The following is a 19,875-nucleotide window of genomic DNA, read 5'->3' as shown; positions in this document are numbered from 1 at the left end:
GACTCCACGCAAGGCCAGCCCACCTCCCCCTGTAGGGGAGCCTTCATTGTCCATGGACCTGATGTCAGTTCTAAGAGCTCCTTCCTCTTAGGGCTTTCCATGTGCCAGAACATTTCCCAGTTCTTGGAACACACTTTTCCCTGAACCTTAATCCAACTCCCTTCTTAGCCTTGAATCTTGTTTTAAATGCCGCCTTAACACAGAAACCTTCCTTGACCTCTCTTTCTGAAAGGTTAAGTGCCTGTGTTTTCTCCTACTCCATCCAGCCAGATCTTTAACCTCATAACATTTATCATAAACTTAAACTGTTCACTGGTTGGTCTGTTTACTTGTTTTTTGCCACTTTCCCACTAAACTAAAAGCTCAGCGAGAGCAAGAGCCATCTCCGTAATGCCTATAATCTAGCAAAGCCCATGGCATAGAGTAGACCCTCTTTGTAAGCATTTGAGGAATGAATGAAAGACTGTAGTCAGTGGGAGAGATTGGATGAAATGAGAGGGATAAGGCAAGGCTTCCCAATGAGGAGAGAAGTACGTGAGAGCTTAGAGCAGGAAATACTTTTATCAGGGTCCTCTTATGTTCTGGGCCGTGTACCAAGTGCTTTCACACACGTATTGCTTCACTTTCCTAGGAATCATATAACTGCTCCACAGTGACCCAGTTGGGAAGCAGTAGAGTGAGCATTCCATTCACAGCTCTATCTGCAAAGCCCTATTTCAGGATCACAAACTGGTGTTTACAGGACCAGGTGGCAGTGGAAAAGGTGGTCAAGTTGGAGATTAAGGCCAGTCAGAGAGCCCATGACCCATCTGAAGGGGCAGCCACACACAGCCAGCTGATAACCACAGGGAACTTAGGTCCAGGATGGCCTCAGCTTCCAGCTTGTCACAAGAACTATAAATCCAGTTTTTATGGTAAATACTCTATCTTCAGGTGTTGGCAACCAGTTTTTAAAAATTTTTAAACTCTGGGGAACGCCTGGGTGGCTCAGTCGGTTGAGCAGCCGACTTTGCCACAGGTCATGATCTCACAGCTCGTGAGTTTGAGCCCCGCGTCAGGCTCCGTGCTGACAGCTCAGAGCCTGGAGCCTGCTTCGGATTCTGTGTCTCCTCCTCTCTCTGCCCCTAACCCACACGTATTCTATCTCTGTCTCTCTCAAAAATAAATTTAAAAAAAAAAACAGTAAAAAATTAAAAAAATTAATAAAAATTTTAAACTCTGGGAGATCAAGCAAAAGTTATCCATTGGCTGGTTTTACCTTTAGGCTATCCCATTTGCAGGTTTTTCTTTACAACATAAATCATGAGCCCAGCTCAGCTGGAACAGAGAGTGGGTAACATGGAGGAGAATGGCAGTAAGTCAGGTCACATTGAGGTCCTTTTAGGGTAGAAATAGAGAGGGCCTTGGGCCTGTAGAGTATGTAGTCTGCTCTAATAATGTGACATATGCGTTCCTAAAGATTCCCACACTGCCAAATTTTGCAGTAGAAACCGTAGGGCTTGTGGGGGGAAATGGGCTTAGTGGCATAACATTTAAAAACTGTTGGTGACACACTAAAAAACAGGTATGAACTTAATTTAATGTAAATAGTAGTTTTATATATGTTAAATAGTTAAACACATAATGACCACAATACAATATGGCACTTTGCCTTGAAAGATATTGAAGCTTACTTGTGGAGGGGGTGTGAGAGGATTATAGCTCTTGAATGATTGTGAGTGGGGTGGTCTGAAACTAGGGAAAGCAGCAATACCACATGCACAGAGCTGGCTGTTCCCACTTAGCTCACTTCACTTGGGTGTCATTTTCTGGGTGTACACTGTTTCTCAGAGAAATCATGCATAAACAGACAGAAGATTTACATTGTGCCTAGATTATTCCCTAGTATATCTGTCACATTGAAACAAGTACAGCTTTTCAAAACAAGCATCATAGCAGTACTGCATAGCCAAGCTGTGGAGGGCCTAAGAGTCACACAGGAAACAAGACCTCCCTCATTACAGTCCTCCCTACCCTCCATTCGTTATTGTTTACAAGCAGAGAGTAGGAACATTTGTTCCAAGTGAAGAGATTAAATAAAGTTTGGTTCTCATATTCATTTCCTAGGGCTGCCATAACAAATTACCACAAACTTGGTGCCTTAAAACAACAGAAATTCGTTTTCTCACAGTTCTGGAGCACAGAAGCCCAAAATCAAGGTGTTTGCCAGGGCCATGCTCTCTTTAAGATTCTAGAAAAGCTTCCCTCCATGCCTTCCTACCTAGCTTCTGGTCCTTCCCTGCAGTCCTTGGAGTTCCTTGCTCACAGCTGTACCACTCCAGTCTCTGCCTCCATGGGCACATGGCTTTGTAGTAAAGACACCAGTCATTGGATTTGGGGCCCACGCTAATCCAGTCTGGACTCATCTTCACTTGATCACACTTTCAAAGTCCTATTTCTAAATAAGAACACATTCATAGGTCCTGGGGGTTAGGACATAACCATCTCTTTTTAAGGACACTGGTTCTACCAATAACGCTTCTTCTCCGCCCCTCCACAGGAGATTTAATAAGTCCGCATACATCCTCTCAATGTTTTTAAGTTTATGTATTTATTTTGAGAGGGAGAGTGCAAGTGGGGAAGGGCAGAGAGAAGGAGAGACAGAATCCCAAACAGGCTCTGCGCCGTGAGTCTGATGCAGGGCTTGAACTCACAAACCAGGAGATCATGACCTGAACCAAGATCAAGAGTCAGATGCTTAACCGACTGAGCCACATGGGTGCCCCTACATCCTCCCAATTCGGTGTTTCCTTGGTTTCATTAAACAGGAGTCTGCCTGCTTGTGTTTGTCAGCAAAGTTTGTGTAAGGGTCACCCTGGGGTTCTTCTGTGACCCTGAACCTTTGGGGGGGAAATAGAAAAGAATAGTTTGAGCTTTAGGATATGTTACATACAGCCACCCAGAGCAGCTGTCCCTGTCTAGACCCCATCACTCCTACGTCCCACCCCTGCCCTAGCTCCATACCTGCCATGCCTCAACCAAGAGGCCTGGGAATAGCAGCAAAGGTAGTAACATGCCCATTACTGTGTCTACTCAGATGTAGAGTGCATCACCTCTGAACATGTGAAGGACTTCTACTAGCCATGCCTTGGTTATAGCTGGTGATTGAAGATCCTTTCAATCACATGACTCTCTCATATCTTTTTATTTTATTCTAATTTTTTTAATGTTTTTATATTTGAGAGACAGAGTGCGAGTGGGGGAGGGGCAGAGAGAGAGGGAGACACAGAATTTGAAGCAGGTTCTGAGCCATCAGCACAGAGCCCGACGCAGGGCTCGAACCCACGAATCTTAAGCTCATGATGCTTAACCGGCCGACATCCACCCAGGCGCCCTCGTGACTATCTGACTTTGTAACAGGGAAAGTAGTTTAGGAAGGAGATAAGTTTTGATAGACATGAAAAGGAAGTCAAACACTTAACTCCTAGATCTCAAAGTTGTAAGGGCCTTCCAAAGGCCAGCTTGTTACCTTTTAACTAAGGTAAGAATCCCTTTTGTGGCAGCTGAGAGAAGTATGTGTCAACCAGTCTGTCTGTGGTCTTTCAGTTCCTCATTGGGTAGGAAAGGTTTTTGTTTTTTTTTTTTTAAAGAATTCTTCTTACAAAGTTTTCTATCTCATGTTTTACTTTTCCAGGGGAGTCTCGATATGTATGCCACAGGAATCTGCCTGTGTAACAGTGAAAGGTACTTCCTTTCATTCTTTGAAATCTTCCTTCTTGGGGCGCCTGGGTGGCGCAGTCGGCTAAGCGTCCGACTTCAGCCAGGTCATGATCTCGCGGTCCGTGAGTTCGAGCCCCGCGTCGGGCTCTGGGCTGATGGCTCAGAGCCTGGAGCCTGTTTCCGATTCTGTGTCTCCCTCTCTCTCTGCCCCTCCCCCGTTCATGCTCTGTCTCTCTCTGTCCCAAAAATAAATAAACGTTGAAAAAAAAAATTAAAAAAAAGAAATCTTCCTTCTTTATCCTTAAAGATCTTTTGACACGTTAGTTGGAAATGATGATATGCCAGGATTCATGCCCAGCCATCAGCTAAGGATTTGTTCTTGTATCCTGTTCCCAGTCTGCTCTTCCTGGTCTTGAACTTGCTGTGTGCCCTCAGCCTGTAACATACTTTGCCACATTTATGTATGGCTTCCTCTCTTGCTTCATCAGGTGTTTGCTCAACATCACTCCATCAGAGAGATCTTTCCTTCTAACATGGCTCCCCCACCTCCTTTCCCTTGACATGATTTGTCCCCTTACTCTGCTTTTTAGTTTTCTTCAAGGCACCTACCAAGTCTGATGCTCCACAATATCAGTGTTCATAGTCTGTTTCCCTTCCAGAAGGTTAACCCCACGAGATAGGAGCTCTGTAGTATTCGTGTCCCTATCCCTAGTACAGAGAATAGTGCTTGCCACATAGTGAACACCTAGTAAACATATATTAGGTAATTGGATCTTTTCTTACCTATGTCATTTGCTTTTGAACCAACCAACCTTATCTAATTTTTCATATTGGATAGTTGGTAAAGGTGTTGTGCTAGATTCTGTAGAAGTTTGCTGTCTGAACCTTGGAATGATGTGTCACAAGGCAACATCTATCAAGATGTGGATACCAGACCTGGCAATAAATACGGTACAGGGAACTGAGTTCTAGTCAGAGATGTAGTACATCTCCGCTTGTCCAAGGCCCAGCCACAACAGCCCCAAGAATCCTGTTTGCTGTGAGGCCCTCCTGCTGTCCCCAAGGAGAAGGTGGGCAGTGCTCCAAGCTGGGCACTCGGCCTAGAAGAAGGCAGGACAGGGAGTAGAACAGCTTCAGAAAATTTCATGAGCAGGAATGAGAAGTCACTCTTGCTGTAGCAACTATTTTTATCGTAACTGATGCAGTTAAGGCAGGGGCTCTGGGAAGAGGCAGGCTCTGACAGCTGGCCCCCTGAATGGTAGTAGCCTCTGGAGAAATCAGGATCAGGACTTCTCTGGAGTTTATTATGTCCAGGACAAGGATTTTTTTTTTAATGTTTATTTATTTTTGAGAGAGCAAGAGAGAGACAGAATGTGAGCAGGGAAGGGGCAGAGAAAGAGGGAAACACAGAATCTGAAGCAGTCTCCAGGCTCTGAGCTGTCAGCACAGAGCCTGACTTGGGGCTCGAACTCAGGAATCATGAGATCATGACCTGAACTGAAGTCGGATGCTTAACCGACTGAGCCACCCAGACGCCCCAAGGATTTTTTTTTCTTTTTTTTAGTTAAACCTATCATCTACTATTATTATCTCCATTTCATAAAAGAAAGGGCTTTTCTTTTAACAGTTTTATTGAGATTATAATGGACACACAGCGCTGTGTAAGTTTACCGTATATATCATAATGCTTTGCCTTACATGTATTATGAACTGATGACCCCTGTAAGTTTAGTTAGCATCCATCGTCTCATACAGATACAGAAAAAGAAAGAAAATATGGTTTATTCCTTGTAATGGGAACTCATAGGATCCACCTTCTTAACAACTTTCAAATACATCATATGGCAGAGTTAGCTACAGTCACCATGCTGTACATCACATCCCCAGTACTTAGTTATCTTACAACTGGAAGTTTGTATCTTTTGACACTCTTCATCCAGTACCCATCCCACACACACCCTAAAGGGCATTTTAATGAAAAACAGGAAGGATATCATCCCAAAATAAAATTAGCTCTATGATCATTGGTTTCTGAAAAAACTCATGGTTGTGTTTTGTTTTTCTCATTTCACCATGCACTGGTGAAACTGCATCTTGGACCAGCATTGACTCCAGGACGGCATTGGGCAGTCACCGCTTTGAGCACCACCTGCAAGTACACAAGTCGCATGATGCTCCGTGAGAGCAGCCTCCATGTTGTGTCTTGTAGATTGTGACAGACCAGCAGACAGGACAGAAGATCCAGATAGTCACCGCAGTGGACGCCTCCGGATCCCCCAAGCAGCAGTTCATCCTGACCAGCCCAGATGGAGCTGGAACTGGGAAGGTGATCCTGGCTTCCCCGGAGACCTCCAGTGCCAAGCAGCTCATATTCACCACCTCAGACAACCTCGTCCCTGGCAGGATCCAGGTGAGGCCTGTTGATAGGCATTTGTTTCTGCACTTATTTCTGACCCTTCCTCTGTCTTGGAAGACAAATCCATCTCTAGAAGTTCCTTTGAGGACCTGCAGGCATGGCAGAGTTATGCTTTGGCTAAAGTAAAAAACCCACAAGTGAGGGGCAAGGCCCAGAAGGCAGCCAGCTGCAGTGCTCAGATGGAATGGAAGTTGAGCGAGAAAAAGTCAGTGGCCCACAGGAGACTGGCATGGGCAAGCTGACACTGAGGCCACTAAAGAATCGTTCTAACTAAAGTAAGACTGCACGGTAGTAGTTCTTGGCCCCTGACATTTTAGGGGCACCATCTAGGGCTGACCACAGTCCGGAGAGGACTGACTTGTTCCTAACGCTCACTTCAGCCTCATCCAGGTCATCAGGACTGGTCCCAGCTCTTCATTCTGTCCTAACTTGCTCCTGTGAACTGCTGCCTCTGGGTCCCTCAGTCACCATCTCCATCTCTGCCATGGTTCTCCCTTTGCTGGCAGGGTGAGATGGGGAGGGGGGCAGACAGAGAAACAAAAAGAGCAAGGGTTTGACGGAAAGCATAGTTATTGAGAAGCGCTGAATGTCCAAGCCTGACACTTAGAGAAGCAAACTCAAGGCCACTGTCTCATGGTGGCCAAGTGTGGAGCAGATTTAGTGAAAGTCAAGATGGGATCTATGTTTTTGTTTGTTTTTAATTTTTTTAAAATTATGGTAAAATATAACCGAAAATTATCATCTTAATGACTTTTAGGTGCCCGGTTCAGTGGCATTAAGTACATTCACATTGTGTAGCCATCCCCACCACCCATCTCCAGAACTCTTTTTATCTTCCCCAATTGAAACTCTGTCCCCATTAAACACTAACTGCCCATTCCTCCTCCCCCAGCCCTGACAACCACTATCCTACTTTCTGTCTTTATGACTTTGGTATTCTGGGGACCTCATGTAAGTGGTGGTATTCCTACAGTACTTTTTCTTCTGCAGTGGCTTATTTTATTTCACTGAGTATAATGTCTTCAAGGTTCATCCATGTTGTAGCCTGTGTCAGAATTGCCTTTCTTTTTAAGGCTAAATAATATTCCACTGTATGTATAGACCACTTTTTATATAGTCATCTGTTGTTGGATGTTTGGGGAGCTTCTACCTTTTGGCCCTTGTGAATAATACTGCTAAGAATCCATGTTTTGAGTGGGGGGGGGGGTCGGGGGGGCTTTCTGCTGTAGAGAAAAATAAGGAAAGGGAATGATTTTTTTTTTCTTCTGATAGAGCTGGGTTCAGGACACAAATTATGTTCAGCTTTCAGAACTGTGCTTTTGAGACACCTCCTAATGCAGTTAGTAAATACTACCTCTTCCTTTCCCAGACTACATGCTGATCATCTGAAATCAAAATTCTTCGCTGCTTATTTAGACTACTCCTTGTTCATGGGAAGGTGGCTGTTGATTTTGTTGCATGTTTCTTAAGAAGTCATTCTATATAATTGCTGTATATATTCCCACCATACAGAAATCATGTTAAGGGTTACGGTTGGTACGTTATTTAATAACAGGTATTTTTCACTTTCTCATATTGATGTCAGTTACAGTATTCTTCCAGATGAGTAACACTGTCACCTAGAAAGTCATGTACAAGTGAAGAAGAAATAACAGTGTTCAGAGGTCACCAGCTGCCTCAAGAAGAGACCTACTTATTTAATTAATAAAGCTTGATTATTTCACTGCCCAGTATGCCTCTCTGCATACTTCTAAGCTGTTTCATGGGAATGGAGAAGCAGCCAGAAAGACCTGCAGTATCTTCATGTTGAGGCATCTGCATGTGATTTCCCACGTGGGGCTCCCCATCCTGGGTGGTTGTGCTAGCCAGATAGGAGAATAGACCAGTGAAAATCAATGTTTGACCTTTGACAAACCACACACCCCCCCACCCCCTGCCACCACCGCCACAGCTGAAGGGGCATAGTCTAGGTGAGCAGCAGAGCCATTCTGGATATCCGGCTAAGTGTCAAGTGGGATTTTCCCAGTTCTGCCCAAGGTTCTCCTGCTTAGAAACCCAAGATTAGGAATTTCTAGTTAAACATTACTTTGCTTTAACGATCTGATTTTTAATCAGCACTTTGCTTGTTTCCCAATTCTTCTTAGATCGTCACGGACTCTGCTTGTGTGGAACGTTTGCTGGGGAAGGCTGACGTCCAGCGGCCCCAGGTGGTAGAGTACTGTGTAGTCTGTGGCGACAAAGCCTCTGGTAAGTAATCCTAGATTATAGGTGCACTTCATGGTCCAAAGTCATGAACCAATTGGGGGTGGGGGTGGGGAATTACCAGAGAGAGAATATTTTCTGTAGGGTTTGTAGGTTTCAAAACATGAACTCCACTTTTCTTAGTGGGGTAGTAATATAAATAAGCAAACCAACTTGTCAGATTATTTGAATCAAAAGAAAAAGTCAAGGTACTGTTTTTGTGAGTTGTAAATCTTAGTTATATATTTATATACTACTAAGAAAGCAGTTTCTTTAATCTAGGTAATATCAGCACAGTGCTTTGCTATTTCACAAGATGTGTTACTTGTCTATTTCTTCTTCATCATCTTCATCATCTTCTGTCATCCCCTCACTATAACCCAGTGTGGTAACTGCTGTAATGGAGAAGGGAGCATGCAATTCTGGCTGGAGCCCCAGGGTCAGGCAAGGTCCCCCAGCAGCAGTCACATTCTGTGAGACTTGGAGGTTGAGTGTGTATGCATTGGGTAAAAGAGAAGCATTCCAGCTGGTGGGGATGTAATTCCCCACCATTGGGAATTTACATCCCCACCAATGGATGTAATTTACTCCATTCCAGGGAGTAAACTCCTGAGCCAGGGCCCAGCGAGTTTACTGTCCATACCCATGGTGTCTTTGGGGAAGAACTCGGGCTTCTGTGGTTAGGATGTGAGTGCAAGGAGACTAGAGAAGATGTCTGGCCCTAAAGTTCAAAATTCAGCCTGCTAACACCAGTGAGCTGTAGAAGGTGAGGTGAGCAGGAAGGATGGAGAAGTATTTAGTGAATGTGCTGACAAAACCATCAAAGGATGGACAAGTATTTAATGAGATACTCTTTCAGCTGTGTTAGGGCCATAGGCCTGAGTTTTATGATTGGCTCCACTTTAGTCTATGGTAACAGAATTCCTAGGAACTTTGGGCACTTTGTGATCCTGTTTAAAACTAAAAAAGGATGGACCAAACATCTTAGGAAGACAGCCCAGGCAAGCATCCACAGAGGTCAGAAGCTGCAGTTCCACTCCTAGCTCATGGCATCATTTGCTCTGCCAGGGTGCCTTGCCTCTGTTTCCACCCCTTGTCTTGAACAGGGCAAAGCCCAGCCCATCCCTCCCTTTCTCTGAAGCCAGTGCTGCTTCTGTCTTCATCATCCTTTTGTATAGACCACTATATCCTGTCTCCTTGCTCAGCAGGAAGAGGCATTCTGCAAACTTTTGAACAAATGAATGAAGCATGAACATAATGAAGAGGCCCACAGAATCTGCTTGGCTTCCCCATTTGTCAGTCTCTTTCTGGGCTTAAAGGAATGGCCTAGTCACAGGCTTCCAGTGCCACAGTCTCCAGATACTAGAGGTCACTCTAAAGTCTAGAGAGGCTAAGGAAATACACTGCAAAGAAGGAAAAGTGATGTCTACACAGGAATTTTAGCACTGTTCTTTTTTTTGTTATTGTTTATTTGAGAGAGACAGAGAGAGTGGGTGAGGGGCGGGGAGAGAGAATCCCAAGTAGGCTCTGTCCTGCCAGCACAGAGTCTGATGCAGGGCTTGAACCCACAAAACTGTGAGATCATGACCTGAGCTGAAACCAAGAGTCAGATGCTTAACCAACTGAGCCACCCAGGTGCCCCTAGCACTATTCTTAAAGACACAAAATTGAGACCCTCCAAATACACACTTGGAATGGCTCTGCATGTGAGAGCTTAGGACTGTGGGACACTCACTCAGTAGCTGCCATCAGTGATCATCCTTTCCAGCAATGTAGCTATGATACTGGGTTAGAGAAGACCAAACCAGGGGAGTTTCATGGTCAGTCCCAGCTAGGAACAAATGAGGTGTGATGTGTGTGGAAAAACGTGGAGAAATTGGAAGGGTAACTGAGATGGGCTCTTTTTAATGTCATTAAAAAGTTCGTCATTAGAAGTTAGAAACCCCAAAGTAAACAAGATTAGAAAAAAAGAACCATGTGTAATAAACGCATTTCTAGAACTGTGTTTCCAAAAGGGTCTGAATACCTAACCCAAGTGAGCCACATGACATGCACCCTTCCCTCACCTTGGGCCTACGCAGTCACGGCCCCTGTGCTTCCCCAGGACCCAGGACAAGACTCACATAGAGGGAGTAAATGGAGGAGGAGTAGGACCCTATGTGCTAGAAAAGTCATGCAGGTGTTTGCTGTGTGCCACTGTCAGCAGGATAGACGTACTGGGTAGTGTCACAAGCCCAGGTCTGCAGAGCCAGGACCAGGTGCATGCACCCAAGTGGACACTGTGGTTCAGCCGTTATCCATGGGCTCCTCCTGCATGTTAGGTCCTCTGTGTACTAAAAGCATTGAGGTCATGCCATTTACCAGCTGTCACTTAACCTATCTGAGCTCCTGTTTTTCCATCATGACCTCACAGGGCTACTTTAAAGATTATAGGAAAATTATGGGAAGAACCTAAGTGCCATGCTTAATGCTCGGGCCTGTGGCTGTCCTGTGGCTGCCGGTATCTGACACTGTGCCAGTCACCTTGATAGAAGGTGACCTTAGAAACAGGGCCTGTGGCGGATCACCTCTTCTCTTGGTGAATTGCTTCACACACTCTTTCTCCTTTCAGGCCGTCACTATGGGGCTGTCAGTTGTGAAGGTTGCAAAGGTTTCTTCAAAAGGAGCGTAAGGAAAAACCTGACCTACAGCTGCCGGAGCAACCAAGACTGTATCATCAATAAACATCACCGGAACCGCTGTCAGTTTTGCCGGCTGAAAAAATGCTTAGAGATGGGCATGAAAATGGAATGTGAGTAACAATAATAAGAAGCCGCCTGAGTTAGCAAGTTGAGAGAAAGTGAAGTTTCTCTACCTGGCTTTAAAATACTCTAAGAGAAAAATATCCACCAAGGCTTCACTTTATTTCCCTTCTGGGTCAGCTAGGTGTTCCAGCACTGATGCTGCTGGGATTGGTCATTTCCCGTGGAGTATTTGGAAACCTCCAGATAAATCGGGATGCAGCACAGGGCAGTGGAGTAAACACAGGCTGTGGAGTATCAAACCCCAGCTCTGTCACTTAGGAGCTGTGGGGACTGGGGAAGACATGTCACTGCTTTCAGCCTCAGGGTCCTCATCTGTGAAATGGGACCCTCTTACTTACATATTGGATCTGGGGTTCATCCTTTCTTTCTGTTAAAAAGGTTTTTATTTTCTTCATTTCTTTCTGGCCTGTATACTCCTTTTAGGCCAGATTGCTAAAGGGAGAGACTGCTAGTGTTGTAGAAAACTAACACCCCATTAAACAGTTTGCAGAAGCTGTTCAGGCTTGAGTTGGACATTGGAATGCTTCCTCTCTGACACGTGCGTTAGACAAGATTTCTGTTAAGGACCAACTTGAAGATGGGTGTTTCTCTTCCAGAGAGTGCCTTTTGTTAGCAGCAGGCAGAGAAAAGCCAGAGTCCTCAGGGTGGGCCCCCCACAAGGCCATACAAATGCCGTGCTCAACTGTCTTAGCAGGCAGTGCTTACCCTCTTTAGCCCTTTGGATTTAACATCGTATCGTTTGGCTTTGAGTTTTTCACCTCTTTGGCTGAAAAGTCCACTGTGAAAATGGAGTTAGATGTGTCTAGCACCAGAACCTATCATCCCTGTAGTAACAAACTTACTAAGGAAAACCCCTAAATTTACTTTGAAAGATGTAGTTCAAAGTGGGGGAGGGGCAAAGAGAGAGGGAGACAGAATCCGAAGCAGGCTCCAGGCTCTGGGCTGTGTCAGCACAGAGCCTAATATGGGGCTTGAACTCAAAAACCATGAGATCATGACCTGAGTCAAAGTCAGACACTCAACCGACTGAGCCACCCAGCTGCCTGGAAAGATGTAGTTTTTTAATAACTTGACTCTTTCCTCTAAATGTGAATATTTATGTTGTGATTTAAGCTGTACAGAGTGAACGGAAGCCCTTTGATGTACAACGGGAGAAACCAAGCAATTGTGCTGCTTCAACTGAGAAAATCTATATCCGAAAGGACCTGAGAAGTCCTCTGATAGCCACTCCCACGTTTGTGGCAGATAAAGATGGAGCAAGGTCAGTCCCTGTTTTGGTAAAGGGTCACACTGCTATCAGCCTTTGAGCTGTCCCTTGGAGGGCGCTTACTTGGCTCCCTGCATGCTGCCACAGCCTTCAGCCTTGTCTTGCCCCACCCTCCCCTTTTTGGAGCTGTTCCAGTCATACCTGTGGATAGGCCTGAGGATGGCTAATTTAAGATGGGGTCAGAATTTCTCCTGCATCAGGGGCTCAGGTTATGTCCTGTAGTTATTCATACAGGAAAACAGTTGCTCTTCAATTCAAGATGGAGTTTTTCTGCAGTATAGACAAAAGGCCTAAGTCCTCAGGTAGTCTCAAATAGTGCCACAAGTTAATTTATATGTCTTTTTGCTTTCATGTAATCTGTTGAACTTAATTGAAAAAGAACAGAAAAGAAAAATAAGAAATCCAAACTCTATCCTAGCAAGAACTAGAGTTGAGAATTCCTTGGTGATATTCTGAAGATCAAGTTAACTTTATTTAAAAGAGCAGTCACCGTCTGTGGTCAGCATGGAAGCTTGGGGAAGCGGGGTGGGAGCGGGGAGACATGTGTCTGTGTGGCATCCTGTTTCAGGCTGTAGGCCCAGCTCTGTGTGCATCTTGTTGCAGAGAGAAGGGGGGTTGTTAGTCACTCAGTGGCTGAATCCAGTTAGAGCTTTTGTGCTCTTCAGACAGCTTTGCAGATGTGGAAGGGACAGAGCAATGCAGCATGATCATACTGTGCATTAAATGTTGGAAGCTACTCTGGGTTTCTTTATGTCTTAAATAGACAAACAGGTCTTCTTGATCCAGGGATGCTTGTGAACATCCAACAGCCTTTGATACGCGAGGATGGTACGGTTCTCCTGGCCACGGATTCCAAGGTGATGTTCTCTACTTATTCCTTACTCTCCATCTTTCTGTTGCCGTGCAGACTGCTTCTTGGAATTGTGCACCCACCTTCTTGGCCTTCCGAGACAACCTCGAAAGCATGGCCTTCTGCATCTCACCTCACTTCTTATACAGCCATCTGTGATTTATTTTAGGGATGTTGAGGACTTTTTGGAAACTCAGGACTGGCTGGTTATAGTCATTGTAACATGTCAGGATCTAGAGTTCAGTTTGGTGAGAATTCAGTGGCTCTCAAATGAGTTAACCACCCCACCACCCCCCACCTCAGTACACACATTGGCAAACTACTGGTATGCTAGGGAAATGGCTGCTTATTCTAAGATGGCCTTTGGCAGAAGCGGCTAGTTCCTTTTCTTTTTTTTTTTTTTTGGTTGAAGTTGACACACTGTTAAATTATCCACACCCACCCCCTTCCTTTTTATTAGATGACCTGCAGGAGGAAGTTCAGGCAGGATTCTGACAATTGTAAAACTAAGAGCAAATCAGCCATATGGAATTTAACTTGTTGTGAACAGAGGTGTTTGTCATTCCAGGAGAGAGAGAGCTGGCTAACCCCTGTGAAGATAACTTAGGAGAAAGCTTTTATCCAGGCAAGGAAACTGATTACATCAGAAACTATGAGATGAGAAATATAACCCAGTGATGATGAAGTAGCAGCGCGCCATGGCTGAAGTCCGGTTTTTCTTCTCTAAAAGGAGCGACTTCGTAACAGTGCTGACATGGCTACTGCCCTGAGAGCCAGAGCCACGCTACCTGCAAGGCTTCCTTCTCATCTATTCACATGCACATCGCTGGGCCCACTCAGCACGTTAGGAACATCCTTTTTTGAGAAAGAAAAGGCAACAGTGAGAGCTGCTGGCTGGCACCAACAGCAGCTTTCCATCCTCTGGCCCTTATGCCAGGCTTTGAGCTTCCTGTCTTTGGGCACTGGTGATGTATGTGACATGGGAATCACACCCAGTTTGCTGCTGTCACCCAGTAGCCATTCAGGACAGTGATTGATGCATAGTGGGGTAGAGAGAAACCAGAAGCCTGAAAGTAAGGCCCAAATAACCTTAAAACCTGATTACCAAGGGATTTCACAGCAGCTGTTCCATGGTACCATCCATGCAGAGACTGAGAATAAGAACCAAGAGACTCCAGAGTCTGCTATCTTGGGAGCCCAGCACCGCTCTTGGGAGCCATGTGCCTTCTTTCCTACATCTCTGCTTCCTTCAGTACCCCCGACACAGGGGTGCTGGGAAACTTGAGTTAGTTTTATAAAGCACACAGCATGCAGTGACACTCAGTAAATGAGGAGCTAGTCATGGTCATTGGATGGAAGAGAAAGGACATAAACTGTGGTATTTAAGTAGCAGTTAAGAGAAAGAGCTGCAGAGTCAGATGTGTGCTCCTACCTATTCCTTCCTCTGTGGTGTGGAAGTTTTTCATGAATAACGGAGTATATACAAAGCACCTAAAGGGAGCTATTTTCAGAATCTGTTTTTTAAACCTTCCACTTTGAAAGATTAAAATTCAAAATAACATACCTTGAGCAAGCACAAAGATACTGCAGAGCTCCCCTGTACCCTTTACTCAATTGCTCCCAGCAGTTTATCTGGCAAGACTGCAAGATGGTATCAGAACCAGGGCGCAGCACCGGTACAGTGTGTGGGGAGTGATCTTTTTCTTTTTTCACTTAAGCTTTCTTTCTCTTCAACACATCTTTCTGTCATGACAACCTGCATCATTTAACAGCTGCACAACCTTCTGTTATATGGTTGTTCGGTGATTTGTTAGTCAGTTCTCTGCTTATGATCTTTTCTGCTGTTCTGGTTTTTCACTTTTCTAACCAGATACAACAAACATTTGTTTATACATCTTTTTTTTTTTTTTAACATTTATTTATTATTGAGAGACAGAGACAGACAGAACATGAGCATGGGAGGGGCAGAGAGAGGGGGAGACACAGAATCTGAAGCAGGCTCCAGGCTCTGAGTTGTCAGCACAGAGCCCGACGCAGGGCTTGAACTCGCAAACTGCGAGATCATGACCTGAGCGGAAGTCGGATGCTTTACCAACTGAGGCACCCAGGCACCCCTGTTTATACATACCTTGATTTATTTGTTCAAATATGTCTGGTTTTCTTTTTTTGTTTATTCGAGATAAAATTCACATACCTGAAGATTTATCCTTTTAGTGTTACAGTGCAGTGCAGTGCAGTGGTTCTAGTACTTTCACGAGGTTGTACAGCCATCACCACTACCCAATTCCAGAATATTTTCATCACCCCAAAAGAAACCCTGCACCCATTAAGCAGTCACTTCCTCCTCCCCTACCAACTGCTACTCTACTTTCTGACTATACTCTACTTTTCTGATATAAATGGAAACATACAATATTTTGTCTTCTGAGACTGGCTTCTTTCTCTTGGCGTAACGTTTTCAAGGTTCATCCATGTTGTGGCGTGTGTCAGCAAGCACTTCGTTCCTTTTTATTGCCAATTAATAAGCCCTTGAATGACTAAACCACATTTTACATATCCATTACATTCAGCTGACGAACATTTGAGTTGTTTCTACTTTTTGTCTATTATGAATAGACAAATATGCTACGAACATTTGGGTAATTTTGTGTGTGTGGAGGATGTTTTAATTTCTCATGTATATAACTAGGGAGTGGAATTGCTGGTCATATGGTAACTCTGTATTTAAACTTTGTGAGGAAGTGCCAGACTTTTCTACAGTGGCTGCACCATTTTACATTCCCACCAGCAATGTATGAGGGTCCAGTTTCTCCACATCCTCCCCAGCACCTGTTATTACCTGTCTTTTTTATTATAAACATCCTGTTGGGTGTGAGGTGGTATCTCATTGTGGTTTTGATTTGCATTTCCAGTGATGTTGAGCATCTTTTCATGTGCTTATTGGCCATGTGTGTCCTCTTCTAAGAAATATCTAAATCCTTGGCTCATTTTTTTTTTTAACTGACTGCTTTATCTTTTTATTTTTGACTTGAAAGAGTTCTTTAGATATTCTGGTTACTAAACCATTGTAAGATGTGTGTTTTGCAAATATTTCCTCCCATTCTCTGGGTTGTCTTTTGTGTGTGGAAGGGCAGGGTTTCTTTTTACTTTCCTAATAACTTTTTTCTTTTTTTAAGCTTTTATTTTTAAGTAATCTGTACACCCACCGTTGGGCTCGAACTCACAACTCCAAGGTCAGGAGCCAATGCTTCACCAACTGAGCCAGCTAGGCACCCCATTTACTTTCTTAATATCTTTTGAAGCACAGAAGTTTAAATTTTGGCAGTGTCTAATTTGTCTGTTTTCTGTTACCTTATTATATGTATATTTGTGTAACCACCATCACAGTCAAGACACCGAACTCTCCGCTCACCAAAAAGTTCTCCCTCCTGCTGCCATGCTGAGCTCACACCCCATAGATGCTGTTTTTAAACTACCATTATACCTTCATTGGCCTGAGAGTCTTTTATGTGTGTGTTTGTGTTCATCTTTAATGTTCTTGTTTTTTGTTTAATAGGCAGAAACAAGCCAGGGAGCTCTGGGCACACTGGCAAATGTAGTAACCTCCCTTGCCAACTTGAGTGAGTCCCTTAACAATGGTGACACTTCGGAAATGCAGCCGGAGGACCAGTCCGCAAGTGAGATTACTCGGTATGATCCCATGAGGGTGGAGGCTCTGCCCAGTGTGCACACTTAGCTGCTGTTTTGTGAGGGCTGGCGGCAGCATTTTGACACCCACCCTGTATTTAATCAAGGATGGTAAAGTCACAGTGTCCCTGCACATCTGTCTTCCTTCACATTTTAACTATGGGAACCAGGATTCGTTTATATTACATGATATAAAACAATCAAAGTTGCTTTTCATTCCAAACAATGAAAAAGGAAATGGAGTGACTGAGTGGAAGCAGGGAAAACCCTTCAATAGACAGGTGTTCCTTGCATTAGTTATTTTGAGTAAATATTAATCGTTCATCCCCTTTCCCACTTCTGTTTTAGCCTATTTTTCCAAACAGTCTAAAGCTTAAGTCCATCAGGGTGTTAGCTACTAGCATTAGCTGGCCCTGGACATCCGTAACCAGCTGCAGAGAGTTTCTTCTCCATAGGCTCTCGTGTTTGCTCCTTTCCTGTGGGACTGGTCACCCCTGCCTGTCTTGCCAGGCTGGGCAGATGTACAGCTGGAGGCCACACAAGTGCCCCTGGCCTCATGATCTCTTGCAGTCTGATAGCAAAGAGGATGGGATTCGAGTTGGATAGAATTCTTTTTCCACCATTTACTGGGTGGTTGGTCTCAGAAGAGTTATGTAACATCTCCAGGCCTCAGCTTTCACATCTATAAAATGGGGAGGGTTCTACCTTAGAGAGTAGTGTGAAAAATAGAAATTATGTGTTAAAATAAATAATATATAGCTTAGTGCCCATGATGATGTATGGACTGTACACAGAAACTTTCATTGTCATCCCTTCCCCCAGCAGGTAGAATTTAATGATCTTTTCCCCATTGCATGGTTTTTCTAGATTATGTCTCAGCTTGAGTTCTGTTCCTCCTAAAAGCTGGGGATTCACACCACTGACTGCTTCATTTTTGCTCACAGGGCATTTGATACCTTAGCTAAAGCACTTAATACCACAGACAGCTCCTCACCTCCGAGCCTAGCAGATGGCATAGATGCCAGTGGAGGAGGCGGCATCCACGTCATCAGCAGAGACCAGTCCACACCCATCATCGAGGTCGAAGGGCCCCTCCTTTCAGATACTCATGTCACATTTAAGGTGAGTGCATTCAGCCTACCCACATGCCCCAGCCTCCCAGCCTGCAGTGTAAAACCAAAATCTTGTAGCAAGCTCATTTTCATGTTGTGGCTTTTGATCCAGACCTGGTGTTTCAGAACAGTATTCTCATTAAAAAGCATTTTCACTCCGTTTTGCTCATTTGGCTCTCAAGGTAACTTGCCCTGAAGCAGGTGTGGCCTGTCCTTGCCAAGAGGGGTTGACAAGGTGCTGACCCTCGAGGGTTTTTAATGGACTGCTTTGCCTTTTCTAGGATGGCCTAGCTCCAGCACAGGCTCAGTCAGGCACCTTTGTCTGCTTCAGCGTGCAGGCAGCCAGCCCTCATTCCTAGCCGCTGGTCCTGACCGCTTGCCATCGCTAGCCACAGAACTTTGAAGAGCTATTAGTCTTCCCCACAGGCTCCTCCATGGCCTTGCTTCCAAAAGACACTCCTCAGTTTCTAGGGCTACAGACCGTGTCTTCCTATCCCCGAGTGCTCTTGACTAGAGAGGCCTGACCAGTCACTTAGGAAGACTGGGTCCCTGCTCATAGTTGCCCACTGGTGCCAAGAATATAGGTCACCAGTGGGATTCCAGCATCAAAGGCATTAATGCCCCTTCTGGACAGTGGAGCTCTGGAGCCCAGGCCTGAGCATTCTGATGATGGGATCTCGTCCTCCCACCATATGGGTTTCTTTTCAGCTCTCACTCACTGTTACCCTGAGGCCACCTACCAAATGCCCACTAGCTATGAAGTTGACCCCTGTTCCCAGATTCAATTTAGATTTTAACCTCCAGCTCAAAATGGAATTGCTTTAGAACAAATAGCAATTTGGTTGAGGCAAAAGTTGAAAAGTATGTCTTTGTGTGATTGAGCTGGGAGGTCACCATCATTGACCACATTCTGAGGGCCATCAGGCCCGAGTTCATTGGGCAAGAGACCACAGGGTGTTGGTGCCAGCCCCCCGCTGCAGAGGACACAGGTTTCATAAGGATGGGTCTGCACAGGAGCTTCAGCATTAGAGATTATCACAACTCAAGTGTCACAGTTGTTGAAACGTGACAGGGATTCATGTTGACCTGTCTCTCTGTCACCTCCTGTGCTGTGTGCCTCTTCTTCTCCAGCTCACCATGCCCAGCCCAATGCCAGAGTACCTCAACGTGCACTACATCTGCGAGTCAGCGTCCCGCCTGCTTTTCCTCTCCATGCACTGGGCCAGGTCAATCCCAGCTTTTCAGGCACTTGGGTAAGTGGCCTTTTCTCTCTGTGCATATCTTTCAGCAAGAGCCCTCCCCTCATTAGGAGTGGCCCAGAAGATATCTGAGGGCCATTCTAGTTTGTTCCTGTGATCTCATTCAAGTGACCCTGATTTTCTTATTAAACACACTAAGTGGACTGGTAGCCGAGGTCCATGGTTGCCACTATTTCGGTGTTACTCAAACTTTTATCAGCCTTCTCCATATGCCAAGGACTTGGTGCTGGGAGCCAGGGATGGAGTGGAGCAAAAGGCAGGAGTCATCCTGAAATGTTGAGACAAGTAGCAGGAGCTCCTCAGATAGGGTCATACTGTTTGCAGCATGGTAGCCATGCTGTCCTGAGTATAAATCATCCAAGACAGGGCTGAAGGCTGGCGTGGCTGGCCTCTTCCTGTCTCCAGTGCCAGCTTCTCCCCTGCAGGGTTTACAGACCCTCTGTTCTCTGTCTGCAGGGTGTGTCTCCCATCCCCTTAGCTCTTAGCCCTTGGATCACTGCAGCCTCTTCTGACAGCCATGTCAGGGCCACTGTGAGTTTA

The 19,875-nt window shown here is 45.1% G+C and overlaps 1 protein-coding gene across 4 annotated transcripts in view; it reads left to right on the top strand.

Annotated features, from left to right (window-relative positions):
* The window catches only part of NR2C2 (nuclear receptor subfamily 2 group C member 2), a 100,622-nt gene that overhangs the window by 67,047 nt on the left and 13,700 nt on the right, over window positions 1-19,875 (top strand). For all 4 annotated transcript variants that reach the window (XR_003967041.1, XM_030307477.1, XM_030307476.1 and 1 more), the window contains 8 exons: window positions 5,909-6,109; window positions 8,260-8,362; window positions 10,968-11,147; window positions 12,274-12,421; window positions 13,191-13,284; window positions 16,834-16,967; window positions 17,909-18,086; window positions 19,208-19,329. Coding sequence is in view for 3 of the 4 variants with exons in the window: in XM_030307477.1 (XP_030163337.1) it covers window positions 5,909-6,109; window positions 8,260-8,362; window positions 10,968-11,147; window positions 12,274-12,421; window positions 13,191-13,284; window positions 16,834-16,967; window positions 17,909-18,086; window positions 19,208-19,329 (1,160 nt within the window). In the remaining variant the exon portion in view is untranslated. The remainder of the gene's footprint in view (window positions 1-5,908; window positions 6,110-8,259; window positions 8,363-10,967; window positions 11,148-12,273; window positions 12,422-13,190; window positions 13,285-16,833; window positions 16,968-17,908; window positions 18,087-19,207; window positions 19,330-19,875) is intronic.

Source organism: Lynx canadensis, chromosome A2 (assembly GCF_007474595.2).
Source record: "Lynx canadensis isolate LIC74 chromosome A2, mLynCan4.pri.v2, whole genome shotgun sequence".
Lineage (NCBI taxonomy): Eukaryota > Metazoa > Chordata > Mammalia > Carnivora > Felidae > Lynx > Lynx canadensis.
Note: the sequence above shows the minus strand (reverse complement) of the source record. Positions and strands in the feature narration are given on the sequence as shown.